The sequence below is a fragment of the Camelus dromedarius genome, chromosome 27, assembly GCF_036321535.1.
Source record: "Camelus dromedarius isolate mCamDro1 chromosome 27, mCamDro1.pat, whole genome shotgun sequence".
Taxonomy (NCBI): Eukaryota; Metazoa; Chordata; class Mammalia; order Artiodactyla; family Camelidae; genus Camelus; species Camelus dromedarius.
Genome location: NC_087462.1, coordinates 3,272,516 through 3,286,165, shown reverse-complemented (window position 1 = coordinate 3,286,165; position 13,650 = coordinate 3,272,516). Strand labels below are relative to the sequence as shown.

The following is a 13,650-nucleotide window of genomic DNA, read 5'->3' as shown; positions in this document are numbered from 1 at the left end:
AGCCTCAAAAAAAGCATAAAATAACTGGGCTAAAGGAAACACTCTATCAGGAACAAAGCTAAGGCTCCACTGTGAGGGGGCCAACCCCAAGTCTAACGTGACCAGCTATATCCCCCAGGGCTCATTATTTTTGCTAATAAACCACCAAGAACAAGGGTTGCCAAACTTTTCCTGTAAAGGATCAGATAGTCGATATTTTTCTTATTGTCAGCTTTGTGAGCTGGAAGGTCTGTTTTGAGTCCTTAAACTCTGCTACTACCACGGACAGCAGTCAGACAGATGTAGGAGAATGGGTGTTGATGTGTTGTGTGTAAATAAAGCTTTATTTACAAAAAGAGGCTGGGGCTAGATATGGCCAGAGGGCCAGAGTCTGCAACCCTTGACCCAGGAGAATGGGAATCTGGCACCTACTGTGATTCACTCATCCAACGACTCCAGTGACTTTTACAGAGCTAAGTTCAGGATGTGCCAGAAGCCGGTGGAGGCAGTAGGGACCCAGCAGAGAACCAGATGAAGCCCCAGTGCTCCAGGGAACTGAGCTCCCTGTGGGCAGGTGTGCTAGCCCTGTTATGGACTGAACTGTATCCCCCTAAATTCAAAGACTGAAGCCTCAACACCCAATGTGACTACTTGGAGATGGGGCCTTTAGGGGGTAATTAAGATTAAATGAGGTCATAAAGGCAGGCCCTACTCTGATGGAGTCGGTGTTCTTATCAGAGGAGGAAGAGACACCAGAGCGCTCTCTCTCCCTCTCTCTGTGCACAGAGGAAAGGCTACGTAAGGACAGGGTGAGAAGACAGCCGTTGACAAGCCAGGAAGAGAGACCTCACCAGAAGCTAACCCTGCTGGCACCTTGATCTTGGACTTCCAGCCTCCAGAATTGTGAGAAAATAAATGTCTAATGCTGAAGCCACCCAGCCCGTGGTATGTTGTTGTGGGTCCTGCTAAGACACCCTCCGTGTTCAGACAGGAACTCCTGGCAGTGAGTGTATCCAGGGAGGGAGAGAGGGCACACATGAGATGCTTTCACAGGGTGCTGTGATTAAGATAGGATAGGAAACGGGGGGCCTGCAATCCCGACTGGACGACCAGGGCAGAGTTCTCCCAGGAGGCCCCCAGGGGACTAGCCTCCGTGTGGGTTGGGACCAGGAGGGTGGGACCTCGAATCCTGGTCGTCACCCCCAAGGCAGTTCCAAACTCCAGTCCCTGCGTCTACAGAGACCAGTCCCCAGGCCCGCCCACCCCAGTGAGACTCACTCGTCATATTTCACGTGATAGACAACGTCGTCCTTGGGCAGCAAGCTGGAGGTGGAGCTGCAGGGTTCGTCCTCGGACGGCACCTTCCTCGTCACCCTGACCACCTGGGCCTCGAACCACGCGCCTGAGTTTGTGTCCCGTGCATCCACATACTCGCCGACCTGCAGGGAAAGCAAGCTCTCACTCGGCCCAGGGAAGGAGCAGGACCGCCGAGAGCCCGCCTTGGCTCCTGGGCCCGGATGCTTCGGGGCTGGGATGCTTCTGCCGCGGCACTGAGAACACCAGGGCCATCCAGGGCACTGTGGGGTTTGAGCAGCATCCCTGGTCCCCATCCCCTCGATGTCAGGCGCCCCCCCCACCGCCAAGTCATGAGAACTAGATGTTCCCTGGGGGCAGAACCTCCCCTGCCACGTGGCCCAGGGAGGCCAGAACTGCCCATTTTTCCAGAGGAGAGGGGAATCCAGATCTTTCTGGGACATTTCATGATCTTAGAGGGAGGCTGGCAGCAGATCAGAACTCTGATCGCCCCTGTGAAGATGCCTGCAGGCCCAGACAGAGGATCCTGCTTCAGAGGGGTCAGGACGGAATCGCTGAGTGCTTATGCTGCAGCCAAGGAACCCCTCGGAGACAGTCACAGCGGGGGGGGGGGGAGGGGTGCCCAGCCACAGGGCCAGCGGGCGCAGACAGCGGCCGGCAGAGCCCCACCTTGTACAGGCCCAGCTCCGTCTCGTCCCACACGTCTTCATCCGCCTTCCCTTCTGCCTCGTTGGCGGCCTCGCCGCTGTTGGAGGACTTGTCGGACTCGCCCTGGCCCAGGCAGCAGCCGGAGTCCGTGTCCGAGAGCTCCGAATCCCGCTCCTTGCTGCTGCTGCTGCTGCAGCTGCCAGGGGGCAGCACCAGGCTCTGCCGGACCAGGAGCTGGATGGTGTCATTGATGCGAACGTCATAGTCAAACAGAGTGTGGCCGTCCTCCATCTGTAGGGACACGGGACAAGGTCACCAGACACAGGGCACACACCTGCCAAATGCAGGGCACAGGCCAGGGGCAAAGGAGCGAATCTGCCCTCGTGGAGGCTGGCCTGGAACAGACCCGCCCACTCCTGGGGGTGCCCAGTCACCCTTTCCTCAGGGTCCCGAGGCCTTCTCAGTGAGGACTCCTGCTGTCACACACCACATCCGGGGACATTTTAATACTTTATGTATTTTGACACTTTTGTCACAGTAAACGTGCCTCAGTGGTTCTCCTTTTTCTTTTTTTTTTTGTCAAGACAGGGTAGGGGTGCTAGGGATGGCCCCCACAGAGAGTGACCCAGCCTGATGTCCTAAGTGCCAGGAGGAGAAGCCCTGGCCCGCATGAACGGAAGGACGCGTGCACCCTCACCTGCCTCGGGTTCCTTGTAAGGCTCCAGCTCGCACCTCATCCTCAGGCAGCTCCTCCGATCCAGAACTCCACCCCTCTCCATTAACTTCTTTATCCTAATTCCACCCAGGCAAGGACCCGGGAGCTGGCAGGGCTCTACAATCTGTGCCCAGGCTGACTCATCTGACTTGTGAAGGAGTCTGTCTTCTGAGCCACATTCCCTTTGGCACAAAAGGCACTGGGGAGTTACCTTTTATTAGAAACTGCCCCAGGGCACTCTGCCAACATCCAGCTAGGACCCTCCTGAAATTCTGCACCATCCAAATGCCCCTAAGGCAGGCTCTGCCCTGCACTGGGATGTCTGGGGATCACTCGTCACTGGGGGGGGGGGGGGGGGGGGCGCCATCGTGAACACTGCGGGGATGGGGTGAGCAGCATCCCTGCCCCCACCCTCCACATGCTGGGAGCACCCCTAGTGGTAACAACAAACCCTATCCTCAGACCTCGCCCAGTGTCCCCTGGGGCAGAACGATCTGATTCAGAAGCAGCCCCTAAACAAAAGGATACACAAAAGATCAACTTTCCCTCCAGTCCCAACTTTTAACCAAAAGCTGTCGGTTCAAAGGTCTGATTACCATTAACATGCAAACAGCACCAGGTGTCTCAGTGAGGGAAGTTCCAGATGAGGTCCTTTCGGTGCAGTGGGTTTTGTTCATCTTTATTCATCACAAACCTGGGCATCTGATGGCTGGGGACCCCACTCCCCTGAAACGCACATCTGAACACATCAACACTTGCTTGCAACTGCAGGGCCCCTCCGAAACCCACCCTGGACAGTGAGCCTCCGATGTGCCCAGCACTGCCCAGGTGCCACAGGGGCCCAGGGAGTGAGGCAGCACCAGCCCTCCAACACGGGGCAGACCCAGGACAGGCATGACAGCAGGGGGAGGTGACACCCGTGGTCACAGCTGCATGAGGCCCCAGGACAGGCATGACAGCAGGGGGAGGTGACACCCGTGGTCACAGCTGCATGAGGCCCAGCAGCCCAAGGACGGACAACCCAGGGACCACTGATGGATGAGTGGATCGGCCCCACGTGGTCCTCCTCACACTGGGATGTTACTCATCCCCAAAAAGGAGAGAAGCACTGACACTCGCTCCCACATGGGTAGACCTTGAGGACATGATGCTCAGTGAGAGAACCAGATACAAAAGGACAAATACTGTCTGATTCCACTCACAGATGGTCCCTAGAAGAGTCACATCACAGAGACAGGAAGTGGACCTGTGATGGGGGAGGGGAGGAGGGGAGTGATAGACAAAAGGTGTGGGGTTTCCTTGGGAGGTGATGAAAATGTCCCCAAATTGACGGTGGTGACAGTTGCACATCTCCAAGAAAATACCGAAAACCAGTGAACTGCACACTTTAAATGGGTAAATTGTGTGGTATGTGCTTTCTATCTCAATACTGAATTTTTTTAAAAAAAGAAGCCGATACAAAAAGGCTACACACTGTATGATTCTGACTATAGGATGTTCTGGAAAAGACAAAACTACGGAGACAGTAAACAGACCAGTGGCTGCCAGGAAGTGGAGGGAGGGAGGGCGGGATGAGCAGGCAGAGCACCGAGGACTTTAGGGCAGTGACACAATTCTGTGTGACGCTGTAATGGTGGAGACGCGTCGTCAGACGTCCGTCCAGTCCCACAGGACGTACACCACCAAAAGCGAGCCCAAGTGTACCCCATGGGTTCTGGGTGACGACAACATGTCAAGGTAAGTTTCTCAGTTGTACCAACTGCACTATCTGGCAGGGACAGGTGTGAACAGCGGGGGTGGGGGCTGGGGGCGGGGGCGTACGGGAAATCTCTACACCTTCCTCCTCATTTTGCTGTGAACCTAATAAACTTTATCTTTTAGAGCATTTAACAAAAAAAAAAAAAAAAGGAGAAAGGCAAGTGTCCCCAGCATCCCTATGACGAGGAAACCAGCAGAGAGCAGGCCGAGTGTTATTAAAAAGGATGACCAAGACCCTGGCACCTGGTGCCCAGCACCTCTATGGCCAGCAGGGTGTGGAGCATCCTCCCTGGCCCTACTCACTCGATGCCAGGAGCACCCCCAACCCCGGGTCATGACAACTGCAGGTATCCTCGGTGTCCCCAGGGGGGCTGAACCGCCCCCAGTGAGAACCACTAAGCCGGGGACCCTCCGTGTACCTGAGGGACAGCTACACGGGCGCTCACAGTGGGCTCCCAGCTGCGTTATCTGCAAGCAGAACCTGTGGCCTGTTCCTACAAAGGCACGCTGCACAGCTGCACGCGACAGCTAAACGCAGGCAAGTAGATGTGTCTCCCACACACGTCAAGGGAAGTGAGGGTGACTTCAGATGGGAATAAACCAAGCCACTGGAGCGAGGACAGGCAGTGGGAGAGAGCCGCAGTCAGGAGGGAGCAAGCAGTCGGACTTCTGCTTTACAAAGAGCACCGGGACAGAGGGAAATGGGAGACAGGGCAGCAGAGCTAAGGGAGGAGGCACCAGAATGGCAGCTGGGGGTGTGCAGGTGCGAGAAAGAAAGGGTCAGGACAGGCCAGCACTGAAGGCAGCAGCTGCACAACCACCCCGCTCCTCCCTTCTGGTATTTTCCACCCACGACGCAGTCTGTGCTGGGTCAGGAAGCTGGGCTGACAGGCTCCCCTCCAGGTGCAAAGACACAGATGGAATGCAAGCGGGGTGCACCAGGCAGGGAAGGGGGCTTGGGCTGGGCCAGGCTGGCCCTGGGCTCCATCTCCAGGACAGAATGCACAAGTTGGTCTGGCTGCTTCCTAAGGCCACTTCAGGAACATTTCAGAAGGGCCTCGCGGTTGGCAGGAAGAAGCTTGCACAACGGCGCGCTATCCCCAACCCTGCTCGCCCAGAGCTGTGCTTACATGGTCAGGAAGCGGGGGGGGCGGGAGGTAGAGGACAGGGCCCAGGTGAACGGACGGAACATGCTGATTCTGGGTCCTTTCCTCCTAAAATTCCAACTGAGGCTTAGTGGCATTAATAAAAGCTATACAAACTGAACAACAGGCGAGCTATGCCTCAGGTTGGCAGTTCGCATGTTAAAATTAAACTTGCAGCAAAAATCCCATGTAACCAAAATTCCGGTTAAAACTCCTCCCATTGCCTGTAGTAAAACAGACACATGGCTGGGGCCCAGTGACTCCAGTATAAAGGCAAAACTGCCCACGGCACTCAGACCACATCTGCCTTTTGATCCGGGTGTGCTTCCTGGACATTCGGGTCTCTGGGCCCCGCGCACGCATGAAGTGAAACACAGACCACAGAACAACAAAGCTGCTCGTTGCTCCGGGAAGCCTGGAATTGGAGCTCCTCCGCCCACAGTTCCTGCCCACCTTCTGCCCGCTCAGGACACCGTCAGGGACAGGGATGCTCTCAGAGTGCTGCCCAGAGGCAGGAGCACAGGAAATAAGCACCGCTGGGGCCAGCAAGGGGTGGTTCTCCGGCTTGGAGGGGCCGTAAATCAGATAGCAGGACCTCCACCCCCACTGGGGACGGGCAGGCGGTGTCGAGGAGGGCCCGAGAGCCGGGCTTGGAGAGAAAGGAAGTGAGACGCTGAGCTACCTCCTTTCCTGAGGGTGCAGCCCCAGCCCCCACCTTCCCGTCGAGGCCCCAGGCCTCCACAGAAACCTGGGGTGCAGGCCAGATCGATGGACAGACAGGAGAATAGAAAAGGCGTGACGCAGGATCTTGGCCATGGGGGAGGGACACACTTCCTGCTGGGGGTGGGGCAGGCGGAGCGCGCAGCACCTCAAGGACAAGCTCGGCCCCTCTCTTTACCCCCCAGCTGGTCAAGGACAGAGGACTGATCGGTCCTGACAAGTGAACTCTGCCCTTTGACCCCGCTGGGCCACAGCAGAGAATAAGCCCTGGAGCAGCACTGTGGGGGCCTGGGAGCCCCAGGCTGTGGTGTGGGGACATCATGATGTATGTCACTGGCCGCTTTCAGCTTCGGGGGCCCGCAGGAGCACAGCGCTCACAAGCTGCAAGGGAACCAGCGTGCTTCCACAGACTGCTAACTCTCCCTAGCTTCCAGTTTCTGATATGACAAGAAGTGACAGGTGTGATCCCCATGCCCAGAGGCTTTGGGATCCCCTATCACTTTGGAGGGTAGAAAGGGGTCCTGAGACCCAACAAAGTGAGCGCCTGCGCCCTGGGGACGCAGTCCAACATATCCCAGGGCAGCCCACTCTGATAGTACAACCTGGACACACCACCCTGGGAGGAAGCTCGGATGTAAGTGCCACACTCCAGCCTGCAGGACAGTTCTCACCGCCTGTCTTATAAATACAGTTTTACTGGGGCTTGAATCGGACCACGCCTACTCATCTGCGCTCTGTTCTGTCCGGAGCTTTCGGGGGCAGACTTTCAAAGACTCTTGTATGGATTAGACATTACCTTACCGCGCAGGACAGACTGCAAGGCTGGCAAACGGTGACCCCGGGTCCTTAACAGAAAGGGTTTGCTAATCCCTGACCTAGAGGGTGTGCCTCCAGCTGGGAGCTCGGTGGGGGGGGGGAAGGGACCTCCCCCCTCACACAGCCTGAAAGACCGGTCTCAATGAGGGGGCTGTTTGCTGCCTGACCCTGTCCTTTGGGAAAACAGGGGCAAGCACTCAGGAAAGGCCAACCAAGCAGGGACATCTGGTGGGGCGCTATGACATGACCCTCGAAAGGCCATTCCAACTCGTCTTTCAGGCCTTAACACAGCCTCTTGCTGTTTTCCTAAAATAAATTATCTACTAAGTAATTAGTTCTCTCAACTGGGAGCACTTGGCCATGTCTTTGTGGTTGTTAAAGCTAGGGGAAGGGGAGGCTCCTGGCATTAAGTGGGAGGGGCCGGGGACACTGCTCCCCATCCCACAGCGCCATCCTCCTGCATCCAGGACAGCCCCAGAGGATGATCTGGCCCGGATGTCAGCTGTGCTGGGGGACGCCCTGCGCTGAATGATACACCGTGAGCCAGACTCAGGGCTCACCCCCCACTGCATCCATGACCTCACTGAATTCTCATCATGGGCACGTGTTGGGTCCACAATTAGCCCCATCTGATGGGAAAGCAGAGAGACCAAGACCGTCCCTGGCCAGACACCTGGCAAGATTTTGTAAAATCCAAGCTGTCTACCTGAGTGCACTGAAGGCACCACAAATGACAGCTACTGTTATTTTTATGGGCAGCCAAAAAAAAAAAAAGACGCCAGATGCCTCCCACCCTCGCCCAGGCTGGGCCTGCGGCCCGGAGTCCCTTCCCCCATCCGGCTCCCTGCATTTCCGCCGACCGAGCAACATAACCGCCAACCTATTCAGCCTCAACAAGCTGGCGGAGGAGCCCTCCCATATCCTGAAGAAAGTCTCAACTCTGTTCTGCTTTATCGGCTCAGGTGACCTCACCGCAGACCTTGGACTGCAATGCCAAGTTTCTTTAAAAAGAAAAAAAAAAGGATTGCCAATACGCTAGAACATTCGTAAAAACAACAGCCCTCCTGCGCCCCGCTGGAAATGGCACTGCTTTCTATCACGATGAGCCTGGTCTGCCTGCTGGCAGACCTGACTTGCTTCGAGGTGCTGCTGTGGGTGCCTTTGTCCCCTGCCCTCCTGGCACTGTCCGCACCTCCCCAAGGCTGGGCCACTTCCTGGTCGTGCAACCTTGGGGAAATTGCATCACACTGAGGCCTGGCTTCCTGACCCGGAAGACAAGGGAGACAGAAACAGCTCCAGTGGCAGGGTGGGGAGTGAGCACGGGGAAGGGAAGGAGCAGCAGTTAGAGGTTGTGTGGGAACACAGAACCTTCTGAGAACTTCAAAAGCTGCACTCAAGAAGGCAGACTTATGAGCTGTCACCACTGCTGACATCCTGACTGTTAAAGGCATGAGGCCATGTCTCCCGCACTGGGAGGGCTGCTGTTACTACCAGAAGTTTCAAAGATGTCTGTATGGATTAGGTATGACCTTACCGATGGAGGGAGATAGGGGTTTGGTTACGTGTGTAGACATTTGTCAAAACTCCAAATGTCCACTCAGGACGTGTATCTCACTGTACAAATTTTATCTAAAAAACAAGAACCACAAACAAATACAACACCGTAGTTAAGGACAGGCATGCTGAAGGGTTTAGGCGTGACGTGACTCAGTGCCTGCAACTTACTCTGAAATGCATCCCCCAAAATAAACGGGCTTCCGGAAGTGACAGGCAGAGCTATAGCTGCGTGCTAAAGCACAGATGTAAAACGCCTGTGCTAAAAGCCAGGGGTAGGTGTTTAGGTGCTCGGGGCTCCTTCAACTTTCCTGTATGGTTTTTAATGTAAAAATTAAAATGCCTGGTGCCTGGCACTCAAAAATATTCCCTCCCTCGAACTTAAAAGGACTCAATCCATTCTGCCTTTGAACAACACCATGAACGGTTTAGCAAGTGCACAAGGGAGGTTCTTGGAAACTCTGTGGAAAGAACTTCTGCTCAACACAAAGCCTGAGGGGCGAATCAAAGTCAGTTTCGATGCCACCAAAATGAGCCCCTGTCGGAGGACGGGGAGAAAACCAGCACCCTAGGGACGCTCCACTCCAGGCCCTACCTCTCCACATGCATGCGCCTTGCAGAGTTCGCGGATCGGCCTCCCCTCCCCGGGCAGGGTTCGCTAACTTAGGTTATTAAGACATTCAAGTCATCGTATCTCTAGCAGGAAGCAAGCGAAAGGTCTCCGAGGGCCCCACGAGCCCAAGAAATTAATCATCACGTTTCATTTCCAGTAGGCATCACAGGATCCTCCCAGCCCCCAAAAATCCTGGCCAGGCGGGGAGCGTTTATTTTTCAACCTAGACACCAGATGGCGGCAGTACCCAGTTCAAAACGCGACAACAACAAAGTCGGGCAGAGAGCCCGACTGAACACTTTTAATCTAGTGTAGTCTCTACACAGAGGTCCCCACGGCGCGCCCAACTCCAGGACGGCTCCGGCGGACAGGACCCCCACTTTCTGGGCACATCTTCTCCCACTGAGGGAAATCCCGCTCGTAACCCACCCCCACCACAAGACACCAACAGAAATGGAAACCGCCCAGGGATGCCACTGGAGAAAGCGTCCCCCAAGTGGGCAGCCAATAAAGCAAGGGTGGCTGTTTTAAATTGCTACAGAGGCTGGGGGCGGGGGAATCTCAAAGAAAGGAGAGAGAGGGGCAGGGCTGGCAGAAAACTCAATCCCCTGTTCAGGGGCAGCCCCACCGCCACCGCCAGAGAGCAGGCCCAGAGTGGCGGAAATTCCTGATTAGCAAGCGCCATCTCCGACCCTGAAGGAGCTGATCCAAATACCTAGAAAACCCTGTGGGGGTCAGAAGCTAAGAAGGTGCAGACAGTGAACCATCGCTGTGTGTTTCAAAGAAAAAGCCAGTCCCTTCCATCTTAGTGTCTAAGTAATCATTCTAGGCTCTTCCTCGAAATTCATCAGCCTTCCAAGAACCACCTCCAACTTCTTTTATCTAGAAACTTATTTTGAGGGGAGCTTCAAAAAAAAAAAAAAGGAGGGGGTGCTGGGAGTTTCAAAGCCCCCAAATGCAGTCGATTCGGGTGCCGGCTGCCTGCCCAGTGTGTCAGTCTACCAGTCGAGCCTTTGTTCCTCGCTCAGGCATTGGAGGTTTCTGTAGAGAAGCGGACCGGACAAGGCGGGAAGAGTGTGTGTGCGGTGCCTGGATGAGGCAAGAACAAAGGTGCTGGGCGGGCAGGCAGGCAGGCAGGCAGCCTGCAGGGCGGGTTTACCTGCTTGCCCCTGTAGAAAAGCCTCTGCAGGCCTGGCTCCACGTTGAAAAGCTCCTCAATCTTCTTCCTCAGCTCTTCCACCTTGGTCAGCCTGGACAGGGAGCTCACAATATGGGCCTCCTTCCCGTCCATGGTGCGAACCTTGAGCCACATGGTGCCTGCTGGTGCTGAGAAGGGGAGAGAGCGGGACCCCTAGGTCAGTTCTGCGGTCACCACCACCACCACCAGGCCGGGCCATACTCAGGTCATCCTTGCTATTGTCCAGACTGCGGGTACCAGGAAACTCCCAGAACGCCCTCCAGGCTCCCTAATCCCCATACACTGACCAAGCAGGCCCAGGGCCTAGCCCAGTGAATTGAGGAGTTAATGCATTAATGACTAACACGGGTGGAGGATTGAGTAGAGAGGGGCAATTAGGGGAGAGCAAAAGGCATCTGGGACCACTCAGTCAGCCCACCCTGCGTTGCAGAGAAGAGGAAAACAAAACAAAATACCAACGTCCAGAGGAGGAAGGGGGACACAGCCAAACGATGAGGGGCCGAGTTTGTTCATTCATTCATTCATTCATTCCCTGAATTAATACTGTTGCAACAGAGAAATCCAAAAGTTCGGCTTAGGTTGGAACTTTAGAAGTCCCAGGGAACTCAACTGAGTGTGACTGAAGAGTAAGGACCCCACCCAAGACCCAGGAGCTCCCGACCCCGGGTGCCTGCTGCCCCCCGCCGCCCCCCCGCGCGCGTGCGCGACGCGGTAGGCCCCGCGGTGGCCATGGCAACCGACCGCCCCGTCCCGGCCACCCCCGAGCGCGCGGCGCTACTCACCTCGGCCCCACGGCCGCCCCGCGCGCTGGCCTGCGTTCCCCGGACCCCCACGTACCGCCCCGGAGCCCCTCTTGTCCTCCCGCCCGCCCGCGCGGGCCACGCCAGCGAGCCCACGCCCACCCCCACCGCCGGGACCGGCCGAGGGGCCCGCGCGCCAAGTCCCGCCCCCTTTCACTTGAGCCGCTTCACTCACTGGTTCTGCCGCGTCCGGCCGCCCCGCCCTGCTCGCTCCCTATTGGCCCAGACGCGCCCGGGGAACTAAGGGCGCGCGAAATCAGGCTCGGGCGCGACAATTGAATCGCGGGGCGCCCCGCGCGCAGGCGCGGAGCCTGACATCCTCCCCCGCGGCTGGCCAGGCCCTCCCCCACCCAGCCAGGGCGACCCCCGCTGGGCGCAGGGGATGTTCCGCTCGCCCCTGCCTGAGCCCTGACTGCCAGGGGCGACCGCCAAGGGCCGGCCAGGCGAGAGGCAGTGCCTGAGACCGCGTGTAAGGCAGCCCTAGCGCAGTGCACGCGTGCGCCCGTGCTGACCGAGCGTACCCGACCTCTTCAGAAGGTTTTGCAAAGTTAACACGCCGGGTGCGCCGGGTTCTCCCACACACACACACACCCCCAGCCAGGGCTGGCACCCCGATCTGCCTGGCAGCTCACCTCTCCAACCGTCCGGATCCACTTGCCTGCCTGCGCGCCGGCCGTTCTGGGAATAGCAAAGTAGCCGCGTGCGTGGTCGGGACCCCGCGCGGACGTGCGTGTGATCCCGAGCGCCCGGACGGCCAGCACTGCCCGCCGCGCTGCCAGCTGCTCTGATTTTTTTCCCGCGAAAACTCGGCGTTTGGGAGTTGCGGGGCCACGGGAGGCCGCGCCGGGGGCGGGCGCCTGCCTGGTGATTGGCCGCCTCAGTGGCGGGAAGCGAGAAAGGGGGTGGGGGGCGCCCCCGCCTCTGTCCACCCCACACACACTCCGCCCAGCGGGCCACGGCCCCGCCCAGCCCTGCGCGCTCTGTTGGGCGCGCCCAGCGTGCAACGGGGCCGGTGGCGGGACCTGGGCCCCCCACTAAGCGTGCCCTCCAGGAGCCCTAGGGACCCCCCACCCCGGGGCAAGGACCCTTCCCAGGGTAGAGACCCCCTGACCTCCTAAATCTATTCCATCAGCCCCTCTCACCAGGCGTTCATTGACAGGTAGGGCAAGGAAAGCAGGAATCAATGTCTAAATTATGCAGGAGAATTTGGGGCGGCCCCCCAGGAGACCGCCTGCACCCCGATGACAGGCCTGATGCCCAAGCCCCATTTCCTAGCGTCAGAGCCCGCCAGAGCTCCCCACCCTACCCATCGGCAGGGCTTGTTTGCTGGTTTTTCCCGCCTCGTTTTCCCGCCTTCTGGCTGTCCAGGCCGGCAGGGCTGCCCTGCCCCCCTGCCCTGCCTGCTCCCTTCTGGCCAGTCTTGGCGGGCACACAGTGATCCTCGCTGGTCATCTCCAAAGTAACTGGACAAGGTACTCTGAACTGAGAGCCCAACAGTGGGCAAGGCTGATCCTGTTAGTGGTCTCCCGAAGGTTAAATTCTTATCCCAGGAGACAGGCAAGAAATGAATAAATAAAGCAAATCATTTCAGATACCACGTGTGCAATGAAGACAGGACAATAGGTGGAGAGTGACCAGCAGTCATGTTGGGGGTGGGGTGAGAGGATATTCTAGTTGTGCTGGAGAGGTGGGCCTCTCTGAGCAGATGACATTTGAGCTGAGATCTGAGATGAGAAACCAAGGACAGAGGAGTCGAGGAGGGAAGAGCAAACTTAGAGGCCGGAAAAGGCTTAGAAATGTAAGAAGAGCAGCAAGGAGGCCAGTGTAGCCAGACAGACGGGGCAAAGAGGAGGGCGGGAGCGGATGAGGTCAGAGGGGTGTCGTATAAGACCTCGCAGGCCACCCGGGGGACTTTGGTCTTTCTTTTGAGAGCCATGGGTAGCATGGGAGGGCTGTGAGCAGAAAAGTGGTGAGCTCCAATTTATGTTTTTACAAGGGTTCTCTAACAACATGTAGAGTTTCTTCTATCTTGGCACTGGTGCTTCTGCTTTGATTTCCCCTGGTTGGTAGACAGATGAATGGTCCCCCAAAGATGTCCACACCATCATCCCTGGAGCCTGTGAATGTAGTACCTTCCATGGCAAAAGAGACTTTGCAGATGGGATTAAATTCAAGATCGTAAAATGGGGAGATTAACCTAGATTATCTGGGCTGGCCTGATGTCATCACAAGGGTCCTAATAAGTGAAAGAGAGAGGTGGGAGGGTCCAGTGAGGGGAAAAGTGACAGTGGAAGGTTACAGTGATGAGTCCAAGAGGCGAGGAATGCGGGGAAGCCTCTAGAGGCTGGGAAAGACAAGGGAGTCTCTCCTAGACCCCTAGAGCTCAGTCC

The 13,650-nt window shown here is 57.0% G+C and overlaps 1 protein-coding gene across 4 annotated transcripts in view; it reads right to left on the bottom strand.

The window, feature by feature from the left end:
* The window catches only part of UHRF1 (ubiquitin like with PHD and ring finger domains 1), a 30,336-nt gene extending 18,277 nt beyond the window's left edge, over positions 1-12,059 (bottom strand). Inside the window, exons 1-4 of one of the 4 annotated variants that reach the window (XM_031437014.2) lie at positions 11,893-12,059; positions 10,422-10,588; positions 1,963-2,232; positions 1,258-1,418 (exon numbers count right to left, since the gene is read on the bottom strand). In XM_031437014.2, coding sequence (XP_031292874.1) covers positions 1,258-1,418; positions 1,963-2,232; positions 10,422-10,574 — 584 coding nt within the window. In that variant the 5' untranslated portion in view covers positions 10,575-10,588; positions 11,893-12,059. Of the gene's footprint in view, positions 1-1,257; positions 1,419-1,962; positions 2,233-10,421; positions 10,589-10,915; positions 11,004-11,242; positions 11,348-11,892 lie in introns of those variants that run through there. The other 3 variants (XM_031437015.2, XM_064479776.1, XM_064479777.1) reach the window with 3 other exon arrangements.
* Between the last annotated feature and the right edge of the window lie 1,591 nt (positions 12,060-13,650).